Raw genomic sequence first — 20,580 nt, 5'->3', positions numbered from 1 at the left:
ATGTTTTTATATAAAGGGATTGTAATTAAGATTTTTATTAAGTATTTTTATGTTTTTTAACTTTTGCATGTTCTTAATTGTTGCTCCCTCTATGCAGGTAACACTCATTGCAGAATATGAGGTGACAAACATCTAAATTCAAAGTGAATTTTGAGTCTGTTTATCAAATCAAAAACTGTTGATTCCATTGACATAAGCTCTGAGTTGCTATTATTTACAGTTTTTGTTAAGTGGGTAAGTCCTCACAACATGTAGGCATCACCAAATCTGGTGTTGTGTGTTATCCAAAGAGTCTGTCATATACTTAACCCCAATAAAAGCCCGACGGGTGGCAGTGACCTTAATATGAATAGCTGCTGTATACTCCCCGGTGCGTTCGCGTGTCACGACAAAGGGGGGGATATTATTTGAGTGCGGCGACGGCAGATTAAGGGTGATGTGGTCCAACAACTGAGCTTTTGTGAAACGCAACCTTCAGGAACTTAATCTGCCTTGACTTGATGAATAGTTTTAGTCGGAAATAATTTCTTCAAAGTGTGAAACAGTCCAAACACACCCCGGCATGCTCATTACCAGGAGGCCACTTAATTCTTATCAAAGTGCTTCACCCAAAGCTGCAGAGCCACTCAGCATCTTGTTATTGCATCCTCGGTTGAAGAGTGCCAACATCTGCAGACTGCCTGGCACTTTACTGCTTCCTCTTTTTTTCAGTGTGAGGTAGAGACATTGCACTTAAATTTGGTTATACGGTTAATGAGTTCATATATCACTGTAAAGTCTATGATTGCAGAGCGAATAGAAAAGTAACAAAGAAATAGAAAAGAGGAATTCATGGTGCTGAATGACCCAAACGTCAGGTTGTTGCAAACCTTACTTTTGCATACGTTAGATGATTTGAATCTTCTCAGGAGTAATCCTTGATTCAATTTAAGGGATTCCTTTGGGCTGGGCAGATAAAGGAGAACAACTTTGATTTGGTGTCTGTCTATCAGAGAGAGAAACATTAAGGCAAAAGAAAGACAGGAAGTCAGAGTTATGACTCTGTCATAAGTTTAACCCCCACCTATCACAATTTCTTTTCTCCAGTGGTTAGGAACGTTGGCCTTTGCCTTTATTTATGGCACAGTCACGCAAAACCAGTCAGTGTGACAACATTTCCAGCAAAGAAGCGGCAGGATTCTGTCAGACCGGGCTATCGGGACACAGCCTTGAGCATTCTGTGCCTGCCTAGGTCACTGCCATCACATTTCTTGGTGTTAACTGTCAAAATATCTGACAAATTCTCACATTGTTGCATGCCACTAAAAACAAGGAGCTGGAGACTAATTATGAACGTTATCTTCTCCCCTCTGGGTGTGAGGAGTGGGTTTGTGTTATGCGTGGGAGCTTGATTTGTGTCCCCTCTTGTCAAGAAAAAGATGATAATTTTGGTGAGTGGTGAGCTCTCTGACATGGATCAGATTGGATGTCCTGAGTAGAGTAGAAGGGGGAAGGACATGCTGTCTGTTTGTTTTGACACTTACACTCTTAAAAAGTAAAAGTAGATGATCTGAGTCCAGAGTTCTTTGATTTAAAAAAGAGATTACATGAATGACTGAGTTTGGTTAGGTTCAAGTCTTTGCCTTTGTACATAATCCCCTTTAATTCTCTTTGTGGTGGACTCTCTCAGTTGTCATTGGTCGTTTGATGGCTACGGGGTATCACCCTGAGAAGAAAGAAACAGGCTTACTGATATCCAAGACAACAGAGCAGGAAAAGTTTTCTCTGCACAGAAATCTATCACAGCCAGAATGTGAAAGAGGAGACTGAAAGATTTAAGTCTAGCTTTTAAAGATACTGCAAAACATATTTTATACATACTTCAGAATATCTCTAGAAGAGATGATGTTTCAACAGCTACTTACACATACAGTGTGGACAAATTGCACATTTTTTATTGGACAGTAATTAATAATTTTCTGCATTTCTGGTCATCTTTTTCATTGTTTAACACATGATGGAGGTATTTTCTCCAGCTTATAGAGGAAATAGATCATACAAACTGTAGCTTGAGTGATAATTTTCGGTTTTGGACTAACAATGGATGATTTCTTGAATATATATTGCATGTGTTGCAGGCTCTTTATAGTCAGTCTGGGGCTGCAGGCAGGCAGGCAGCGTGTGCAGTGGGAGGAGCTAAAGTTTTTGAGGTTTGAAAGCAGCCAGCCTCAGTCTGTAGTAGAGGAGGCTCGTCTTCAAACGCACGAAGGATGGACTTCATTTCACGGACACGCAGACAGACTCGAAACGCGTTTAAGCGCATTTAGAGGATTTACATCTCACTTTGCTTCGTTTTCGTTATTTTTCCCTTTTGTTACAAGAACTGTGAAGACTTCAGCTGTGACCGGGTGTTTCTTTTTTTGCGCTGCAGGTTTTATTCACCAGCTCGTGGATGGTAAGGTCTTTTTGTCCCTCCTCGGTGTCCTTTGGTTTTAAAGGTAAAACACCTTGACAGCAGGGAGAACCAAGTAAAGCGTCATTTAAACCAAAGGGCACTAGTTTTTTGAAATAAGAGGTTGAATATTTTAACCTGATAGATATAATTTTTTAAAAATTCAGCTGAAGCAATTATAAGATGTGAAGGGATGAGCTTGGGAGTTTATAGCCTATGTGCTTGTTGATAAAATCTCAAAATTCTGATTTAAGAATACGAATAAATATAATTTCAGGAATTATTTGCAGCACTGCTGTAAAACATTATATAGGGGGAGCCAGATGATGGACTGGCCCCTCTGTGTTTGCTCCCATGTGCGTAAACAGCTGCTGTTTGCATCCAGACCAAATACAACAACAAACTGGTGCTCTGTTCATTTGGCTCTGCTTTATTTTCACCAGACTTCAAGAAACATTGTTAAATCTGTAGTTTCTGAACACTTATTAATCATGCATGTGTGTTTGTACCATGTGGAGCCTTGTGGAAGTGATTCTGACCAACTTTACACTTGTTTAATGACAGCTCGCATGTTTCCTGTTATTTTCTTAAACAGCCTCCACTTCTTATCCCTGCTGCCATGTTGTAATATGTGTTGACATACCTCCCATATCACATTTTTTAAGAAACAAACACAGTTTTAGACATTAGACATCTGGATTAGACATCTTTTCTTTCTGTTATAGTTGTTTATAAAGTGTGTACTTTATCCTGAACTGATGGACAAACTCTGGTGTGAGAGCCAAAGCCCAGTTCAGTGTTTAGATGGTGCTGATATGGTTTGCTGGAATCAGACTGTAAATGACCGGTGGAGCTCTTGTACCCCTTTTGGGCCTCTGCTGTTCTTCTCCTCCTTTTGCCAGTGAGCGATACTGTATCAATAACACGAAAGCCACTGATGGTCTCTGGATCTGTTCCTGTAAACAAAGCTGCTGCAACCTTTTTTCACTTGAAGCACTTGCACAAGCATCTTGTGTGCTCATCCGTTCCTCCCTCCCTCTTTCTCTCTCTCTCTCTCTAGCTCACAGACATATGCACAGGCAGACCACCACCCACACAATCACACACATATTCAAACACTCAAAACAAACACACAGACTCCACCCAACACTCCACCCACTGTAACAACTTCAGAGGAATGGTCAGCATGTGGAGAGGTTGCGGTAAAGAGCTGGAAGGGAAGTGGATACACTCTGCTGCTTTTTAACCCTCAAAAGGTTAGTGATATATCCCAACAGTGTCCAGAGGGACTGGATGTGCTCAGTACTAACTGATGGGAACTTGCGTGTTCAGAGTCCCTGTGCAGCCAGAGATGTGGGAAAACTGTCATTTCACTGGGCTGAAGCCAGATTACTCCCTGGCCAGGACATTGTAGGCTGCCTTTTCATCAGCTGAGTTGAGTTTGTGCAGATGAGTTTAAAACAGTTTATTGCATTTAAAAACTGTTTATAGCATTACCAGTTAGAAATGAATAGACTTCACATGTAAAAATCCCATGAAGATATAGTTCTCTCTGAGGTTTTTCTGCAGCTTGAACATTTGGCAGAGAAGGCGCCTCAGTTTCAGGAATCTGAGTGAATTCTCGCAGCGTTAATGCAGCCTAAACTGTGAAAAGTCACACTCTGCCTTTACACATGGGCGATAAGGTTTGAACCGTTTGCATTTGCATTCATTAAAGACCTGGCTGCAGCCCCGTCTGTTACTGTCTCTGCTGTGTCCACGCATAGCTTTGTCTGCCTGTTGCAAGGCTATTCATATTCAGCATGACCTGCAGGTCTTGTAGACAGGCTGGCCAGGCCCTGCAGGAGTTGAGATATTGGGCTAAAAGCAGAGTTGGTGAGCCAGCCTTTGACTTCTCTGACTTCTCTTGTTGCTTGGTTGTTATGCACCCTGACTTCACATCCCCAAATGGATTTTCTGATAGTTAAACATGTCTACTAAATGCTTCTGAGCCATTGCTGTTTGATCCCTGGTCATCATTGTTCTTTCAGGACTTGAATACTGTATATTTGCTCAGGAGTGATTGCTAAATGCTGTTTAACAAAATAACTATAGTGTCTATAGAGAGGCATTCATGTGGTTGATGGGGTATTTACACAGCAGATTCAACATGTCTGTATTTAGTCACTTAATCAAAAGTTTTTATTGTGTATTATTGAAGTATATCTGAGATTGATACTTTGTAAGTCATATAATATTTCTAAAGTAATCATAGAGTTGCAGTAGAAAAGCATGTGTGTCCATTCTTTAATAATAAAGCTGAGCATTGAAAGATTAACATTCAACTCATTCAGATTCATTATGAAGTCAGGTTTATATCACCTCACTTCTGTCTTACTGAGGTGTTCATCAGCAGTGCCCTTTGTATCAGCTCGGATGAGGCCTTAACTGAGGCAGCTGTCTTTAGATGGAAATCTATTATGTAACATGTTCCTCTCCTGAGAGGAATTAATGTCCTCTCCATTTTCCTTCGCTTGTTTTGAAAGAAATGTAGAGGAAAAAAGTTACTTTGTAATAGAAAACAGACTTTCTGTCTGCCTGGAATGTGTTTCCTTGTGAATTTGCTGATAAGTGTCCTCTATTTCAGTTAGAGTCATGTGAATACAAATGATTTTGCTCTGATACACACTTATTATTTTGCAACCAAAACTAAGAACTTGCATTCTTACAAGTGGCAGGAGTTGAAAGTAATCAGGCATTTTCAATAAAACAGACAGTCAAAGATGTTATTTGCTGGAATGAAATACAGCAGTTTCTATTTCCTTTGAAACATCTATCTTAAAGCTTGCATTCAGATACATTAACAAACTACATCAGTACATTCTGCACTACTTCCATCAGAATAAACACAGAATCATTTTTTAAAATTTAATTTATGTGTTGTATATAAAATGTACTTTTAAAACTTCTACATTAACTATAAAAAAAACTATCAATTTTTTTTTCTTTAGCAGTGTCAATTCATCATTATGGAAGCTGTCATTTTAATAATTTCCTTATTTCTTAGCTCATTTTTCCCTGATTAACTGTTATAGGTGAATACATTTCATTATGATAGCCATCCTTATCTGTCGCATGTATCAGCTATTATCAGTGGTGCTGTTGCCAGGAGGGAGCACATTGTTGACTTATTACTTCCTTTATTGGCGGCGGCTGCTCGCAAAGACAAAGACAGAGCCCCTACCTGACAGTAAACAAAGCAGAAGTGTTTCAGCTGTTCCTTTTGAAGTCGACATGTTTGCCGAGAGTAAACAGCCAGCTGCCTTGAAGCAGCGAACCTGACAAACGACTCTGACAGACTGTGTCATGTTTCCACTTGGGATGAGTAATGTGAACAGTTTGGTGGTCAAGGCTTGTGGTTTCCGATCATTGACATCCGTACCTGAACGCGCTGAAGTGATTGCACTGTCGGTCTGACAAGGTGAAGCAGCGGCCAGAAGCAGAATATCGTCATCTGATACGCTTTTAAATCCTATTGCCCTGCTTGTCAAATCTTGTAAAGAAATGAGTCCTCACATCGGTTTAACTACAGGGATTAATCGTGCCCCCCCAGCTTGATGTTTAAGTCATGAGATGAATAGCCCACTACGGATAGCCAAGTCTTTGGATTTGATGTTGTAATTAGCAGATGAACTGTGATGCTAACACAGCGTGGTCCAGACCTCACAAAGGCCTCTATTGTGTGATTACATGACTGTAAATCTTCTACTCTCCTTTGTCACGCTACAGAGTTTGCTCACAGACTTGACTGACATCATCATCATCGACCCAGCAGATGAATGTGATGCTGTCCTGTGTTGCAGCCATTTGCAGCTTTGATAGCAACAGTGTTCCCTATATATTCTGTTTATCTGGGCTAGAAAGTCACAAGGAGGCCAGAGTGGCAGGAAAATAAATGAAACACCAGTTTTGTGGGGTGTTTTTTTTTTTTTCTCTCATTGCTGACGTCGTTGGATGATCATTGAATAGCATTCTGTCAAGTTGTAAAGCCCAAAGCAAATGGGAATTTAAACTCTTCTTCTTTTTTGTTATGCGCCCACTAGAAGCAAAATGTTAGGTCCTAATCATGAGGATTTCCTGATTGGTCAGCTTTATTAGTCTAAATGGGTCAGCGGGTTAAAAGTGTAGTGAGGTTTTTCAACCCAGAAGCACATAATAAACAAAAGGAGATTAGTGTAATCTATTTTCCAGTGAGTTAGTAGTATTACTGCAGTCACTTTTAGGGACTTCTTCACAAGTGGCGTTTGCATCTCCAAAGGTTCCCATAGTTTCTGTGACAGGACTGTGATCAAGTGGGACTCAGGGAAATTATGCCTCCTATCACACTGCGTTCTGACTGACACGCACAGCTCATTATTGACGCTTTGCAAGTTTTTCAAGAACCGATCTCCCACTGTTCCCCGTCAGGCTTGAATAATTTGAGGCAAGGGCAACTCTGTATCAGAGGGAATAAGGTGACCTCAACTCTCCTTTAAGCACTTATCTCCTCTGCCAGTTCTGCTTCACTCACTCGTTTGAAATGATAATTGCTCCTTCCTGCATGGCAAAGCTGAGCAGTATGTACACTAATGTAAAAAGAAGTTTGAATATTCCTCTGAGCCCATTTGAGCTCAGGATCACGCTTAAAGTGGTGTCACATTGTGCTCTTTGCTCATTTCAGCACTGTGTGTATAGTATGTTGGAATAGATGGCACAGAGAGACAAGTTACACTGCTAACCTAAAGGGACCAGAAGGATGTAAAATCTAAGTTCATCGCTGTATCTTTAATGAATACCTTTGACTGTGAGACATGGACATGACAGGATCATGCAAACAGTGCACATACTGCAGTTAAACAATTAACACAGATCTGTCTGGTAGCTTAAGGTCATGCAAAGCCAATGAGGACATATCCAGGGCCGAGTCTTGCACCTCATTAACATATGAAAAGGAATTTTGATGTAATGTGGTTTAGATCTCCATGTGTCTCCATGTGTTTATATCCACTCTAATAACTTGATGAAGAAACACTCCATCATTCTTTCAAACCAGTAATGACTCATAACTAGTTTTTTCAGTATTAGCAAATGGATATCATGTCCTTGCAAGACCTTTCACTTGGGTGCACAAACAAGTTTGTCTGTTTTCAATTTTATAATTTTCTCTTATACAGGTTAGAGAGCACATGCCTTTCATAACATTGACTCAATAAAACAATCAAACAAATTACATTTACAGGATTAATGTTAAGTTGTGTTACTGCAAACCATGTAAACACCTTGATATTTGCTTTGACTACATTGTTGTGGTTAGTGTTTACATGTATATTATGCTGTAGATTAAAAGGTTAACTGTGTTACTGCATCGCTGTGTGTTTTGATGCAGATCTGGATACAAAAACAGATTTTCAGATTCTCCATTTTCCAAAGCAGATTGTGCAGCCTGGACAGAATTCGGCACCACTGAGTGCTTTCTAGTTTGTGTCCGTTATGCTAAAAATGGACTTTGATTCATATTGTCTGAGTGAATTGTCAGAGCGTGTTATTGTTCCTGTTATTTTGCTGTGTGACTTCATCATGAAGCATTTGAATACATCAGGGATGTAACACAGCAGGATGCATTACAGCCAGAGATCAATAGAAAGATGATTCCATGAATAATTGATAAAACATGGAGGAAATGTCAGTACCCTCATGTGACCACTGTGGGATATCACATGTGGACTCTTGGTTTCAGTTGTCACTCAGAGACATTCATTACTGTTTGACTAAATCAGGATTACCTCTCTGTATGGATGATAACATTTCCCCCTTCCTTTCTTACCTTTTGGGCCACTACACTGCAAGGGGGTAATGGTTAATAAACCTTTTTTATTTCTCATCTTCATCGTCTTTGTAACAGACTCACTGTAATGTACAATGCCTAATTTGTTTACTGTGTTGCACAAACATCATCAGCCACTTGCTATGATTAAAATAAATAACATAGAGGAAATGAAGAGGAATATGTTAAATTGGAGGCTTCTGATTAGCAGTCAGACCAGTCTCTTTTCAGAAGAAATTTGCCTGTAGTGATCATCAGGATCCTGGATCTTCACTGTGCAGCTGTTCCATATTACAGACCTAAAAGTTGGAGTGTGCATAAAGGTTTTTATTTTATCCTAGGTTAACGTCTCTTCTGTCGTGTACTGGCACAGGAGCTTGGGTTGGTTGAGAGCCGAGAGAAAATAATGTTACCTGCAGGGTAGAAATGATATTGGAGGGATGCTATAACATTTTGTTGTTGTATTATCGGTGTGTGTGTGTGTGTGTGTGTGTGTGTGTGTGTGTGTTCACATTGTAAGTTTGGGGGGAAAGTGAAAGCACCCTTTCATTCTGACTTTCTTTAATTTACATAGTTGATGTCATATTGATTTTCTATAGTTCTCTTGACATTTTTTTAACAAGTTTATGTAAAATATTTACATTTAATTAGCATTTAATTTCCTGCTCAATAGGAATTTCCTCTAAGAAGCAAACTCAAAACAATCTCTGGATGGAAAGATGTTTTTCCAGGACCTGCATTGTGTTCCGCATGTTATGAGTTATGACAGGGCTGTCCATATTAAAACCCACTGGAAGGCTTCTTTGAGAGGATATCCTGGAGATTTGTTTCTGATAGACGCATTACACATAAGCTGCTGTACATTCCTAAGAAAGCAATGAGGCACTTCAGCACCACTATAGATGTACTCAAGATTTTAGCCACATTTTAGGGTTGACTTCCTGTTTTTAAAATTCCACAGACCTATTACCTTCTTGTTCAGTGCCAGTCAAAGCTGGGCTGGATGTTTGACAATTTGTGATGATGACATATTAGACTGATAGAGTGACACGGGTTAAAGCAAACTGACTTCACAGTTCACAGGTTGAACGCAGGTCAGATATTGCATGGCTTTTCTCATGCAAAAGTCTGTGGATAGACACTGTTAACAGTGGTAACTGGGGATTAATTGTCCAATATATATCATCCAAAGTTATAAAAACATTCAATAGACCAGCCCTTATGAAAGGTGTGCAACGTCTACGTGACAGTATGTTCAGTGCGTTGCAGTCAGTGATGTCATTACTGTCATCTACCTCTCATTCTCATCTGATATCTTTATCACTGAGCTCCCCTCTTCCAGACATGCTGAATCATGCTTTGACGCTGTGTAAACTCCCTGAGTCACTGTGATGATGAATTTACTATGAGCTCTGCCAGCTTAGGAAACAATTGCTGCAGCTGCGCGGAGGGGTTACGGTTTATTTTTAACCCAGTCGTGATTTATTTAGGAGTCTGCTTTCTTGGTGCTGGGAGCAGTCTGCTCAGCTGAAACCCTTCTGTGTATATCCCCTGTCCCATTCCCAAGTGGGTTGGATACGACAAAATGTGGTATCCCATGTTCATGTTCCCAAAGTGCTGTACCTCTATGGATTGTAACAGAAAGTAAGCAGGACTGTACTTTCTACCCCGGACTGTGAAATCCACCTAAAAGGTTTATTAATGAAAATGCTTTAAGGTCACTTTTCAAATAGAGAGAGAAGCTGTTCTTGCTCTACACCATTATCTATAAATCGGGAAAAATGGTTTGATTTATCAGATGTACGAGGTCGTCTTTAACATTAATCAGAAAGTTCCTTGCTAACTAGTTTAATTGCCTATCTACCAAGAAAATAGTTTATATAGTTTTGCTTGGCAGGCGTCCTTGACTTATTACGTTGCATCGTTTGCAGTGTGACTTGCAACCACATATATTACATTTTATACTTTCTGTGCTAACAAATCAGAGTTACTGTGAAATATTTCAGTAGTCTACTTGCACAACCAACAACACAAAACAATAAATTCTTGCACGCCTGCATGCATAGAAGCCACGGTAACGCCCTGACGTCAAACCATGATTAAACCTTTACTACCAGCTTTGCCCTTTCTCCTGCTGAGGCTGAAAATTAAGATGGTACATTGTTTGCGAACATGTGTCATACATGACGGATCGGTATACGTAATTATTTGGGTGATCTGTGTTGACAGACTTTCACATGAATTGTGGTCACCATAGATTAGCTATATAGTCTACATGAGTTCATTTCTGGGCTCATTTGCATTTCATTACCTCTCCTCCCCCTTGCTTTGATAGATTATGTACGAGTGAAACCATACAGTAAGGTTTAGCAGGAAATTCAATACAGGAACTCATCATTAGGAAAAAGTGAGAAGACAGGAAGATGTTATTGAAAGTTATCGAATTGTTTTTGCTTATCAATAAATGAACAAACATTTCATAGTCATTGAATGGCCCATCATTTTTTCGGTTGGTGTGGGTGTTGCACCTCCCCCTCCCATCTGCAGGGTTAAATTTGAACCAATCACACGCTGCCCTCTCAGCTAAGCAGGCTGCTATAAGTGTGAGTTATTATGACAGACACAGCAAGGAGCCTCTGCCTTGTCAGTCACCTAGTGCGATCTTTTCTGCCCAACGTAATGGCACCATAAATCTTGCTGAATAGTAATCTGAAGCCAAGGGGCCGTGTTGTTTTTAAAGGTTGGACACGAAAAAACAAAATGTTAGCAGTAATGTTAGACGAAGACTGTCATTTGACCCCATGAAAAGAATTACACTTTTTTGAATCTCCTTTTTATTTTTGTTGTTGGGAGCAGATACTGATATTATCTCAAAGTCACCCTTAAACATGGCAAAAACTGGTAGACTAACTAATTAAATGCAAATGCTTTTATAGTTCCCTTTCACTTTGGACTTAGATGTACTCGTGATACTGTTAATGGATTGGACGGCGGCCTAATCTAGCCTCATGTCATTCTCTGTGATAGTGCTCTCATCACAGGGTCCTGCCCAGCAGCTGATTATCTCCATAAGTGCCTCCATCTATGCCAAAAGACTAAATGAGGGACAAGTCACTTTGCAGAGATGAGTTATTGGGAGCTGGTCATCGAACACAAAGCCCAGTCATGTATACAAAGCTAGCCAAACGGTTAGCATTCACGCTGCTCCCTATCCTGTGAACTCGCCATGACCTGGCCAAGTTTATCTTCCAATGTGTCTGTCACATCCTCCCTCCCTCTCAACAGATGCAGGTATTAATAGAGAGCCTCGAGGGAGGTTCCAAAGGTTAATGAATCTGTAGCCTTAAGCAATATGGCACCAGATTCACCCTTCATAGATACAAGGAGCAGCAAACCCTCTAATAGATGAGCAGATGGGTTCTGTGGCACTGAGCATAGTGGGTCGTCCGTACTTTAACAGCTCTAGTTGAATAGAGCTCTAATCCTATAAATCCTATAATTGTTGCTGCTAATAAGATCAGTTTCTTTGCTCTATCAGTTGATTTAATGCTTATTAATATTTAATACTTTTTCCTTAGATCCACGCTTCATTGTTCTTTAGGATAGAATTGAGTTTTACATGATTAATTACACTAAAGTACCTCGAGTACATGCACTTTTTGTAGTCAACCAAAAGAAATGTGTGAAAGACAACATGCAGAGGAACAACAGTTTGCTTGCCCTTGATGCCCTTGCTATGACTGAACAGATTTGCCTCTGGCGTGTGGAGCGTCCATCTTGTCCCCCTCAGGTGCTGGCATCAGCTACGTCAACATTACTGGCACAACATCCATGAGTCATCCAGTATTTTGGATTCCCCAGATACCTCATGTTTCCCAATCTGTTGCAGAAGCCTCTTCATGCTGCCATAATTCATTTATGACTAAGCACACAAACTTTTGTTTCACAGTTGAGAAAGTGTTAATGGAAGAGTATCTAAAGATGAATTGAATGTAAGACCTTTACTGAAGAGGTGCCTGTAAGTTCTGTTTGCAGGATTTGGTTTAGCTAACTGTAGTTCCTCTCCTGATTGTGACTATCTGAGATAATTTTTTTTCATACAATACAATTGACAAGTTGGTTAAGATCATGAATTGGCTATTATGGAAAGTTGGACCAAATCTATGAGAATTGAATGTGTTTGCTTGTTATTCTGTGTCAAGTTACACACCACTTATTATCTTGAAAATGTGACTGGAATTTTTTTTTTTTGGTACTGAAATGTTAATGCAATAGTGTTGAGATATTTCTTTATACCCTAAAAGTTTCCTAATTCACCAGAGTCCCAGGAAACCCTCCTAACAGCACTCCTCTCTTTTCATTAAATTTTAAATGGCCTCTGGAGTTGTGTAAGAATATGCCCTGTGAACATAGAGGCATGGTGTGTGCGACACACGCAGGGCTGCTGTGCTCGTTGTTGCAGTCTCAACAGGCATAAGAGGGACCAGCAGAGGAGGGAGATGTTACAGAGTCATGGGTGGATGTTTCAGCCTCCAGTGACTTGGCTAACTTCAGAGTAGCAGCAGGCTGGTAGAGAAGTCGAGTCATTTTGGTTCACAGCTTGAGACCCAGGGGATGGACAGAGACAAGGGTGTGACCGTGAGAAACAGATGCAGAGATGATGGAAAGAAGCCCAGTCCGATGCTTAATTCAGTAAACTAGTGTGAGCTATGTTGCCATGGCAAAGGTGAGACAGAAGACCTTAAAGAAATAAAATAAAATCCTCCACCTACAATAATTGCCGTTACCCTGTCATTATGCAAGGCAGACAGCTTGTCATTCAAAGACATTCTGTCTGCTACTAACCAGTCGGTCAACAAGCTAATTATTCTGCCTGGTGCCTGTCCATCAGTCTGATACCCAACTACCCACTCGTCAGGTCTACCAGGCAGTTTGAGAGACAATGAAGTGGCAGGGAGTCATGGTTGTAAATCTTTGTTTATCCTACATTCTGTTGTTGTAAATCCACATTTATCAGAAGTTTAAAATGGTACTGGCCCTGTCACACCAGACGACCAGGGGCCACTCTCTGACCACTGCTCATCACTGTTGTACTGTTGTTGGTTTTATTAGCTACCGTAAATATTTGAATGAAGTCTTGAGGGAACTGCTGCAATGATGCAAGCTCTCAACAACAAGAGATGGTATGTGCTCTCCAGTGTTTACTCTCTAAACGTCGACACCTATGTGGGAGCTCAGAGGAGTTGTTCAGCGTTGTTGAGCAATAAGGAGTAGTGACCGTACGTCACACAACAGGCTTGTTGTGTTCATTGACTTGGTGTTTGAACTCTTTCTTGTATTCTGGTAAAATCATGACAATCAAATAACACTTTGCATTTGTCTTCTTCTTTAGCCTTGAAAGATGTTTCCTCTGCAGCCGTTTCATGTGCATAATGTGTTGTTTTTAAACAACAAACATTTTATTTCATTTTTCATGTTAGCAGAAATGCTTCAGCACTTCAGTCCAATGTGTCCAGTTTTCTCTATAACTAATTAACCGCAAAACTAATGACATTGACATTTGTTTGTCTTTCCATCCAACCAGCCAAACATTAACTTGTTAGCGTTGTCGTTGTGAGCATGGTAGCATGCTGATGTCAGCATTTAGCATAAAGCACTGCCATGCCTAAGTGCATCCTATGCATTTAAAGCAGTTATATAATCAATATATTCATAACATTGGAGCAGATTACACCATATAATATGAAAGGGAGTGCTTATAGGAACAAACCCATAACTTTATAACAACGTAATGGGCACCAAACAGCAGACAGACAAAGTTAGGTTAGTTGCTGAACATATGGGAACATTTAGCAGCTGAATAGTCTGATATTTCCTCAGGATTTGTTGAGACCTAAAAACTGAATGTTGAAAATATATTTAATACCTTTGTCAGATAGCCATAGATGCAACTCTAAGTGAGTGCTAATGTTACTTCTTGCCGAATGTGTAAATAATCACCAGTTTGCTAACAAGTTTGCCATATAATTTTAAAAGGTTATAATATCAATCTTGTGGTCACAACTTGTTTCCACTGCCACCAATAGGATAAAAAACTGCTATTGCAGATTTAAGAACTACTAACAACCACAATTGTCCAGTTTTCCATTCTATTTATGGTATTGATGGGAGTTGTACATATTTCAAGTTAGTTTTCCAAGAAAGCTGACCCTTAGCTAGATAAAAAAAATCCTAGCATATATCTACATAACAGGCACTTTATCTGCACACTAACACTGAAGCCAGTAAAAGTCAGAGAGCAGATGTGTTCATAGCGACTCTTTGAGACAAATTACAGAGTTGTCTTGGGAGTCACTGTTCTTTCATTTATTTCCCCACACAGCCACAGAATTAGAGCCAAGCTCTCATATCATCTTCTTGAGAATCTCTCACCAATTCTTGATGACAGCATAATTAAATACAGGAGTTAAAAAAAAAATCCAGCAGACGTTTTACCTCTTAAAGAAAGTTTGTGGGCTGTAGTGCAATCAGCAACTTGGACACTTGCTTAAAGTTTGTAAAAACCTGCAAGCTGCCACATGATGTGTGTGTTCATGTCAGTTGGTTGGTGGTTTGAATGATCTGTTAAGTGGAGTTTTTCTTTGGCAGTGTGGTGGAAGAGCAAACAGTAGAAGCATAAACATTTGTTTTTATCACCATGGCTTTGGCTGAAGCCATCAGTGTGATAAATAAATGTTATAGTCTCTAGACAGAGAGTTGAGGTGGTTCTGTTTTTTTAATGAAATTATATAAACATCTAACTTCCTTGAAATCTGGGCGTATTGTTTGCAGAAAATTCATAATCATTCTCCAGAATTAACTTAAGCCAAATGTATCAGTCCAAATATATCAACCCCTTTGCTGTTGTAGCGGTGGGTTATAACATCAGAATCTGGATATGGATCTGTTGTTCATGCTTCTGTTTAATCTTTTTAATTTTTTTTTTTTTTTTTTTTTTTTTTTTTTTTTTACATGTTCTTGGATCTATTATAAAGAAACCATTCCTCTGTGTTCTCTCCACAGATCCAAAACAACTTACTAAATGACCAGTGGTTGGAGCTCAGCACTGATCCATCTACGAGCACTATGAGTAAATGAAAACAAGCTGCCTTTAATCCAGAAAGGATTCCTCCTCTCTTCGCTAAGAGTCTACTAACCGTGTGTAAGGACCATTGGGAGTACGAGAATCAAGTCAAGGACACATTCACTCCCCCTCAGCCTGCAGGAAGATGGGAGTGAGAAAATAAAGCTCTGTGGAGTCGAGAGGAGCTTAATTAATTCTAAGGAACCTTTAAAACAAACAGCATTCATTTGTGTATGTTTGTGTGAGAGGATCAGACAACCATGTGGACATTCGCTGCAACTGTCCACTGTCTTCTGGCTTCTACCCTGCTATTAGCCAGCTGCCTCCAATCAGTGATTGCAACTGAGGATGATGTCACACCGCGCATCAGTTTCCATTACAGTAAGTTGAAGTAATTACCTGACACACTTTTGTTTAGTCACATACTGTAAACAATTTTTGACGCATGCCATTCCAGTATTATTACAATTTTTCCTAAAATAACTGAACAGTCATTAAACCCTGAGTAACAATTGTCCAATCCAATCATAATTTAGCAACTATGGCCGACCTGTCATACTTTGGACCTGTCCACATATGTAAAGCACTGGGCATGTGGGTATGGTTAAAATGCTGCTCTGGAAACAAAGAGTTTGGATGGTGGGTTGGTTTAAAAAAAAAAAAAGAAAAAAACCTCTCCAAAACCAAAACACAAGCGCAAAAGTCTTAAGGAACAGATTAAATTGTGTGTTGTGTCAGCATTTCATACTACATTAATTTAATACATTTGATTTATATATTTTTAAAAAAGGTTATGTTTAGAAAAAAAGTTTATGTCATTATTTCTAGAAAAACATCAACACTAGTAAAGTAAAACAGGAGAAGAGAGTAGAGCATGGATTATCTTTATGATAAACTCTTGTGTCAAGACTGAGGCAATGCTGAAAGGTCTTTAGAAATGTATTCTTTAAGAGACTATGTTTACGTGCACTAATATTCATTTTCATTCAACATATAAAGCCTCCCTCTTTCATTTGTTCAACCACCTTGAATTGGTGAGCAATTTGTATGCTTATCCAAAAAGCTGTTTATATCAGTCTCAAAATGTTTAAAAGTTGTTTTTGGGGGCTTTTCTTTTGGGCATGCATCTCTAGCCCAGCTGCTGGTTAGTGTTTACAATGCAAAGAGCAGACTGTAAACAGGCAAAAAAGCTGTATGTCACTAACTGTAGTAAAAATCTCAACTGAGATGCATATTCTGAATGCACTGACTGTACACATGTCCAAGGAATCCTCCTAAAACTCTAATAATATCAGCATATCCGACATGTCTTAATTGGAAAATTCTACATTGGGAATATCCACACAGAATATACTGTGTATCAAATGCAGAATATTGTCATGTGTGTAATAATGGTGGATTATTAGTGCACATGTAAAGTGAAGAGAAATACCATAATGGGATTTGTTCATGTGCATGTTTTCACTCCAAGCTCCTTCTGTGTGATTCCATGAGCCACCTGCCCACTGCAGACATGGAGCTAAATCCTAATGAGCGAGTGAAACAGAGAAAAGCAGAAAATGAAACAGAAATTAAGAGAGTCTTTCTCAGCAGTCATCTGAGTGTCTGATGGTTATTTATTTCTGTGAAGCAATCAGAAAATAACATTTTATTTCTGTCATTCACCTTTTATTCCAATTACCACCACTCCCTCTTGTTCTCCTGCACTCTCGGCCCGCTCTCTCTCTCTTTTTCTCTCGTCTTAATGTTAACTCAGATGACCATTGGTGTCGACTCCCAAATTGTCACAGAGCATTACAGAGATTAGTAATTGTAATTTAATTACTAAATACCTGAAAATACTTAACTGAAAAAATTAAGCACTTTACTGTAACAAGTTACAAAGTAATATGTTGTCTCAATGTTGTTCCCCACTGTAAGGAAACATTGTTAAATGCTGTTAGTTTACAGTTAACGCTAGTTTACCATTTTAACGTTATGAACGATTGCATAAATCCAACCTATAGTTACTTGTATGTGTTTGTAGGTTAAGCAGTTAAACAGTGTTGACTTGGAGTTAAACAAACATATTCCATTTTTACTAAGCATACTACAATGCATTTTGTCAGTTCCAAACTAAACAACATAATTAAGGACAATGTTGAGCAAACCCAGCTGCAGTACAGTAAGTGTGTACTGAAGCTACCTACAGTTTATCCACAGAGACCAGTTGCCTGCAGGTCCACATACACACATGCCAACTTGCCAGTGCTCACACTTCCACTGCTCATTAATACATGCAAATATAATTATGTTCCCCGAGGATGTTTTTAAAAGATTAAATGCCGCTTTGCACAGTGTGTATTGTTTTTTTCCATCCTGCACATTGACAGCAAGATGGGGCAGAAATGAATGTTATAACATGTGACTCCTCACAACGATGAGCAAATTAAGTTTTTGTGGAGAGAACACAATCTTAACTGGATCCTCCTAAAGACGTTACTTTTTACTAATGATGGACTTTTTTGTATTATTCAGCTGAGTGCAACGATTTATCTCACAGATACAAACTCATTGGGCTCTATTTAACCGTTCTATAGCACATGGCGTGAAGCGCGTGGTGCAAGTGCTGTCATCTTGGCGGATTGTTAGTTTGATGGTGGATCTACCAGGATTGGTCACATGACTACATTGACAGTTTCATTGATCATTACTGTCATTGACTGATTCTGATACATAGTGGCATGTTATTGTGACTTTTTTTAATATGTTGATGTACATCATAATATGAATTCACATTGTGGTCCTTTTATTTGTTTAGCATGTGTTTGTGTGCTGCTGTGCGCCCGTGTGTGCGTAACAGGCACAGTGTACAGTATGCACACTGCGTACCTGCCTATCTAAGAGCATATATGACTCTTGATGATGTGCCCCTTAAATAACAGTGAAATATGCGCCAGTGACTTCAGACCTGGTTGTTTTTGGTCAGTAGAGCAATCGCTTTCCTCTGCCTCAAAATAGCAACGCGCCACCAATGTGCCTGACCGCACCTTATTTTGAGACCAACACGCTCATAGGCGCACAGACTGGTGCAAGTACATTTGCTATTTAGACAATGTGGGCGCAGGGTGAGAAAATGACAACTGCATTGGAGGAAACTAACAAAAACACATGTGCCACGCCCGCCATCCGCTGTGCGCCGACTGCAAGATGGGGCCCTTTGTGTCTCCTGGTAAATTCACTGATTGAATGGAAGACCTTTTTGCACCTGAGTTAATCATTGCATGTAATTACTCCTCACACACTGAGTACTGTGGATTAAGCTTTCAGAATTTAAAAACATGGCGCTGTTTTTCACTGATTGTTCAGCTGACAGCTTTATGGAAATTGATTGATGTATGATGGGAGTTTATGACAAATAAGGTAGCTGTTTGCAGCTCACAGGGGAAGCTGACTGCTTTTCAGAGATGTCTCACAAAACACTTTATTTCAACATCTTGAATTGAATCTCTTGTACAAGGACAGCTCTACATAACTAAGAAATTGGCTCTTAAAATTAGATTTCTAGTTCCTACAATTTGTTTGTCCCCTGTCCTTATATCTGTTTTTCAAAACCACAGGCAAGTACACAGATCCAGTAGTAACCAAAGTGTAGGTTTCTGAAGATTAGAGGGTGTGTTGGCTCCTGTTAACATTATCTGTCTGAATTTGAAGTTCCTCGCTGTTAAAACAACAACCTGATGCTTGTTTTCCTCACTTCTCAGCTGACACACTGAGGCGTCATGCTGTAATTCACGTGCACCATCTCAAATTAGCATCGCTCATACCCAAGGACAACCTTTCACATACTTGAGCCATTTAACTTGTTTCTCAAAGCACTAAATGGATTAAATTGGGCCAAGGCTGGTTCCCAGGAGCTGGGTGTTTTGCAAACCACTGATGGGTTTTCTTTCTCCCCCTCCCTTTTTTTTTTGCTTTATTCCACAAACATTCATATTCTAAATTTCATGTATTTTGACATCAGCAGTTAGCAATTCAGATGCACTCAAGTGGATAGCTTAAGTAGTAGTGTGAGAGACAACATGCTTTTCAGTTGATGATACGGTGTAGAAAATCTTATTTAAATGTCACTGACACTGATTGTAAACTATTCATTAACAGTGCAGCTTTGAATAAACAGGATCTGCAGCGTCACTGACATGCTAAACGTTTTGTATATAAAGTAGGCTAAATTCAACCCGCACCATTGATACAGAACATGTAAAGCAGGTCACCCCTTTTAAAAACTGCATTGTGGTTTGTGTAGTCCGTAAGAAAAGGGGAACTCAGGCTGTTTTCTAGAGAGAGGACCCTTGCCTCAACACAGCCCTTTTCCTGGACAGGCATCCCTTTTTCTTTTTGTCCTCCTTCCCTCTCCCCTTGCTCCTTTCTTCTCTCCTAATGAGCAGGCTAATCTCTCATGTGTAGTGAGTGGAGGTTTTTTGTGGTTGCTGCAGTGGGAGAGCTTGTCTGTTTTTCATTACGGCTCTTGTGCAGAGAGGCAGCACAAAGGATCACGGGACTTGAAGCTGTAAGCATTGGTTATGTGGCATGTATCCCTGTTAGTTATCAGAAACTTCTCAGGCAGGATGTTACTGTCTGTCTCAAGAGATACACAGAAGATTTGGTTTTTCTTGTTTCTCTTGGAACAAGAAGTAGTAATTCAGCTTTCGCACTTAATAAGAACAGTTTACATTAATGAGCAGGTTAGACTGTTTGGCAAGCTCACTTGATCTTTGTTTTTTTTAAGATTGAACTAGTTCATGAACTGTATTCTGAATTGTATTTCAAGCCTATTATTGCTGTATGTTCTTGGCCAAGTCTGCTGAGATAACGAGATATAAAAAGATATCTATCTTCATACAATGTCAGGCTGGCTGTTTTTCCTGTTTCTGGCCTTTATGCTAAGCTAAGCTAACAGACTGCTGGCCTTCTGTAGCTTTATATTTAACAGAAAAAACATGAGCTGTATCAATCTTTTCATTTAACTCTCACCAAGTAACCCAGTAAGTTTACCCATCAAAATGTTATACTATTATCTTTAATATCAACTACATTCAATATATTTGTAAAAGTATTGTTTATCTTATGTGTTTCTTTCTCTTTATATCTTTATATAGCTTTCTCTTTCATAATCTCATAATATAGTGTTTATGTCCAAGTTGT

The 20,580-nt window shown here is 39.4% G+C and overlaps 1 protein-coding gene across 1 annotated transcript in view; it reads left to right on the top strand.

Moving 5' to 3' along the window:
- Nucleotides 1-2,249: 2,249 nt before the first annotated feature.
- LOC128359049 (semaphorin-4B-like) overlaps nucleotides 2,250-20,580 on the top strand; it is a 41,317-nt gene continuing 22,986 nt past the window's right edge. Inside the window, exons 1-2 of the mRNA XM_053319468.1 lie at nucleotides 2,250-2,290; nucleotides 15,336-15,777. Of these exons, the coding sequence (XP_053175443.1) occupies nucleotides 15,657-15,777 (121 nt within the window). The 5' untranslated portion in view covers nucleotides 2,250-2,290; nucleotides 15,336-15,656. The remainder of the gene's footprint in view (nucleotides 2,291-15,335; nucleotides 15,778-20,580) is intronic.

The sequence above is a fragment of the Scomber japonicus genome, chromosome 1 (assembly GCF_027409825.1).
Source record: "Scomber japonicus isolate fScoJap1 chromosome 1, fScoJap1.pri, whole genome shotgun sequence".
In the NCBI taxonomy this organism is placed as follows: domain Eukaryota; kingdom Metazoa; phylum Chordata; class Actinopteri; order Scombriformes; family Scombridae; genus Scomber; species Scomber japonicus.
Note: the sequence above shows the minus strand (reverse complement) of the source record. Positions and strands in the feature narration are given on the sequence as shown.